At 34.3% G+C, this 4,139-nt stretch overlaps 1 protein-coding gene across 1 annotated transcript; it reads right to left on the bottom strand.

The window, feature by feature from the left end:
• Positions 1 to 1,907, bottom strand: LOC108748559. The gene is made up of 2 exons (XM_018486782.1): positions 1,667 to 1,907; positions 1 to 373 (listed from the first exon to the last, which is right to left on the bottom strand). Exons 1-2 carry the CDS (start codon positions 1,901 to 1,903, stop codon positions 293 to 295), a joined length of 318 nt encoding a protein of 105 aa, XP_018342284.1. The 5' UTR covers positions 1,904 to 1,907; the 3' UTR covers positions 1 to 292.
• Positions 1,908 to 4,139: the final 2,232 nt, after the last annotated feature.

The following is a 4,139-nucleotide window of genomic DNA, read 5'->3' as shown; positions in this document are numbered from 1 at the left end:
AAATTGTGTAAACAGCAAGTTGCTTGTATAATTTTTTTACAAGCAGAAGTAGACGCTATAATTGGTTTTTTGAAGATTCTTTACTTCGCTACTGATATTTCAAAGGCATTCTTTATAACACATCTTGCTCGACTAAGTCTGTAGTTAAAGATTTTTCTCGTTTCATTGAGTTGTTGACTTCGGGGAAATGGTCGCATCATACGTTTTTAAAGGAAAAGCTTCATCTGCCAATCACATATAGTAAAACAGGTCCATTAATTATTTCCAATAACATCTGGTGGTGATATTCTTATTACATTTTCTTCCAATGCTTTATGCAAGTTGCTGTTTCTAAACACTTCACCATCATTTTGATGTCCTTCAGCTCCGATGTCTAAGAAAATAAAACAATACTCTGTATCACAAACAGTGAGCAAATTTAAACTATGGTGTGATTTATAATTATAATATGTTGAGCCACTGTATGAAGGTGTGTGTAAGAAAAATGAAATGTTTTCTAAAATATAAAATTATTTTTAAATAAAATTTTGAAAAATTAATACTTGAATCATAACGTGTTTTCCATCCACAGCGCCTATGCAGTTAAGAAAGTTCCACTAATTTTCAAATTTGTTAGCAATTTTCTTCCAAGTATCTTCACTATATGATGGAAAAACTTTATCTTTTAACACCGTCCAGATTGTTTCACAAGTTTTTGACACAATTTTGGAAATGGTATTATGTGTTCAACTCGGTATGCATAAGAAAGTGATTTCACGCTACCAGAAGTTAAATAACGCAAACAAATTTCCAAATGTGTGTTTGCAAATATTGACATTTGAATATATTCCTGCTTCGGTATAAGTGGTCCACCAAATTTAACAATTCTTGATACCTTTCCACGTTCATACGAAAGTAATTAAAAAATTGACTGTCAATTGTAATTTTTTTACAAGATTATCTTGCCCCTTGAAGTAATCGATTTTCATAAGAAAATATTGGATGAACCCAAAATTTACGTATAACTATCGTTGATTTCGCTTGTTCTTTTTCATTAATAATCAAGTAACTATTAATTTTCGCAATTTTAAATGTGCAACTAAATCATCAACAGTGTTTAAATACATTTGCTGACGAAGTGCACAAATATAAAACAATATATTATTTGAATTCATATTTGTGACGATATAAATGTATAATCAGAACAGATTTTTCTTTAATTGACACCTGTCTCTCGGAGCAAATCCTATAGAAGTTAATACGACTATCTGTAGAGATGTGTGGTACGAACAGTATGCGAATTTGTTTTCTCTCCTGTCCCATGGTGCGTTTTTATAAATAGCGTAACCAATGAATTTCGGTATTTGGCTTTCCACCATAGAGCTCTGGGAGAATATAGAAATATTCTAAAGGGTGTCTCAAAATGATCTGACATTTTAAATTGCGCGCCATTTTTTTTGCAGCGAATTTAACGTATCTTTAACAATTGGCATCAGGAAGTATTGAGGTTTAGTCATGGAGAATTACACGATCGAGCAACGCATAGAAATTTTGAAAATCCACTACAAATATGGTGAACATTTTGCAGAGACGGTTCGAAAAGTCCGCACGTCTTTTGGTCATCATAACGCACCATCTCGCAATACTGTGGTGAATTTAATAGAAAAATTTGAGGTTAGTGACTCACTTTTAACCGCAAAAAGCAGTGGCCGTTCTCGTACTGGTCGGTCGAATGAAAACATAGCCACAGTGAATGCGAGTGTTGACGAAAGTCCTTCCACCTCGATTCGCCATCGTGCTCAGTAATTGGACATTTCAAGATCCTCTGTGCAGCGAATTTTGACGAAAGATCTGCATTTACGTGCTTACAAGATCCAATTGACACAAGAACTGCAACCAGCAGACCATGCGCAGCGCCGTACATTCGCCAATTGGATATTGGAGCATCAACAAATCGATGGTGATTTTTCGAAGAAAATCATCTTCAGCGATGAGGCGCATTTTCAACTTAATGGGTACGTGAATAAACAAAACTGTCGAATTTGGGGGACTGAAAATCCACAAGTGATCCAACAGCTTCCCATGCATCCACCACGAGTCACTGTTTGGTGCGGATTTTGAGTTGGAGGAGTGATTGGGCCGTACTTCTTCGAGAATGCTGCGGGAAATGCGGTTACCGTCAATGGTGTTCGTTATCGTGACATGATAACCAACTTCTTATGGGAAGAATTGAACGGCATAGACTTGGAAGACATATTCTTTCAACAAGATGGTGCAACCTGCCACACTGCGGACGAAACAATGCAGTTATTGCAGACGAAGTTTCATGGTCGTGTTATTTCGCGCCGCGGCGATGTGAATTGGCCACCAAGATCGTGCGATTTGACGCCATTGGACTTCTCTCTTTGGGGTTTTCTGAAAGGAAAAGTGTATGCCAATGATCCACAGACCATTCCGGAGTTGAAGGAAGAAATTAGACGTACCATTAATGAAATTAGTCCGCAATTATGCCAAAATGTCATTGAAAATTTTGTCAAAAGAATGAACGTTTGCAAACAGAGTCGAGGCGGCCATTTATCGGATATTGTGTTCCACATATAACCTCCATGTTTGTACTTTATATTAAACTAAAAACATGTGTACTTTTCAAATAAATAATATGTTTTATTAATAAATTAAAATGTCAGGTCATTTTGAGACACCCTTTATATAATAGATAGAAAATATTATATATAATAGATTGGTTTTCGCGTGTACACAGGTTACCTTTTACGCGCCATGGGACAATAGGAGATCTATTTTCCGCGTAGCGGAAAAAGCGGATTGCTTCTGATTGGTTACGCGATACGCGGCAAATACGCTTCATGGAACTCCAGCATAATAGTTCTGCGATAAAAGTTGTCACGTGATCTTTTTTGTCGTTAAAACAACTAAGAACTCGATTGTGTATTTTGAAATAAGGTAAAAATTACAAAAATGAGCAGTAATTATCATGTATTGACCAATTAAATTATGAATATTCTAATGAATTTGTTCACTTTTGTAATTTTCACCTCATTTCAAGATACACAATCGACCCCCAGTTTGAGCAACGTAAAAATACCTTTAAGGTTTGTGAGATTATAAATTATAAGTTCCAAAATTTACTGCCAGTGCTGCAAATCTACTGTTTACATTAAGTATACTGTACATTTTCAGCACTGGCAACAAATTTTGCCAGTAGCTAATGTCGTCTAGCAACTTTGACTATATAACTATGGACTGCTAGTTACCCCCACTCTTCCTATCTTTTCCGTAAGATAGACAAAGAGAATTGCATAACAAACATCACGCATGCGAAATGGCAAAAAATCGAAACACAGTCACGTTGCGATGATAAAATAGAAAGAAAGAGATGGAATATGACATATGTTGCATTATTTTATTAGGTTTAGTAAAGTGCAGAATCAAAGTAAAATATGCATGTATAAATTTAACGCACAATAATAAAATGTAGATAACAAGTGTTAACAAACATATATATATTATTTAATAGCTATATAAATATAATTGTAATGTTCAATAGCTATACAAATAATGTTATATTATTGATTGCTAAAAATTACAGCTTTCGTTAACGTGCGTCAAAAGATTATTTTGTTTAAATATTGTGACGCATTTCCCTTCATAAAATAATTTTATTTTGAAGTAAAATATTATTAATTTCTTTTTTTTTCTTTGATCTTCTTCTAATTTTATATGGCCATCGAAATAACGACGATTCCGGTCAAACTCGGGTAGTAAGTCTTCTTTCCTTTGATTTATGAAATTGAAATATAATCAAGCATTGAACTGACAAACTTAGATTTGTACTGTACGTGATATATCATCGAAGTACCGAGATTCGCTATTTCTGACGGGGGCACTTTTCATGTTGGTACGACGTGAGAAAGCCAACTAGCAGTCCATAGTTATATAGGCAGTCTAGTAAGGTTTCCATATGTAGTTTTTTTTTATTATAAAGATTAGTACTACGAATTCCCGAAGTAGCAGGAAAGATTTGAATTTATAGTAAAGTTACAGTTTAATTCGGGGAGGTCAGAACTTATTTGTAGACCTAATAGCATTTTTTTAAATCTGTGCTCTAATACAAATGTATGGAAATATATATATATATATAT

This window comes from Trachymyrmex septentrionalis, unplaced genomic scaffold (genome assembly GCF_001594115.1).
Source record: "Trachymyrmex septentrionalis isolate Tsep2-gDNA-1 unplaced genomic scaffold, Tsep1.0 scaffold231, whole genome shotgun sequence".
NCBI lineage: Eukaryota > Metazoa > Arthropoda > Insecta > Hymenoptera > Formicidae > Trachymyrmex > Trachymyrmex septentrionalis.
The sequence above is the reverse complement of the archived record's forward strand: the minus strand, read 5'-3'. Positions and strand labels throughout refer to the sequence as shown.

What these genes read in the sequence shown, in the direction of transcription:
- LOC108748559 (XM_018486782.1), bottom strand. Translation starts at nt 1,903, where the DNA reads ATGTACGGCGCTGCGCATGGTCTGCTGGTTGCAGTTCTTGTGTCAATT. An exon ending in ACTGCTTTTTGCGGTTAAAA is followed by an intron (nt 374 to 1,666) that starts GTGAGTCACTAA and finishes TTATTTTCTTAG; the next exon opens with ACATCGGAGCTGAAGGACAT.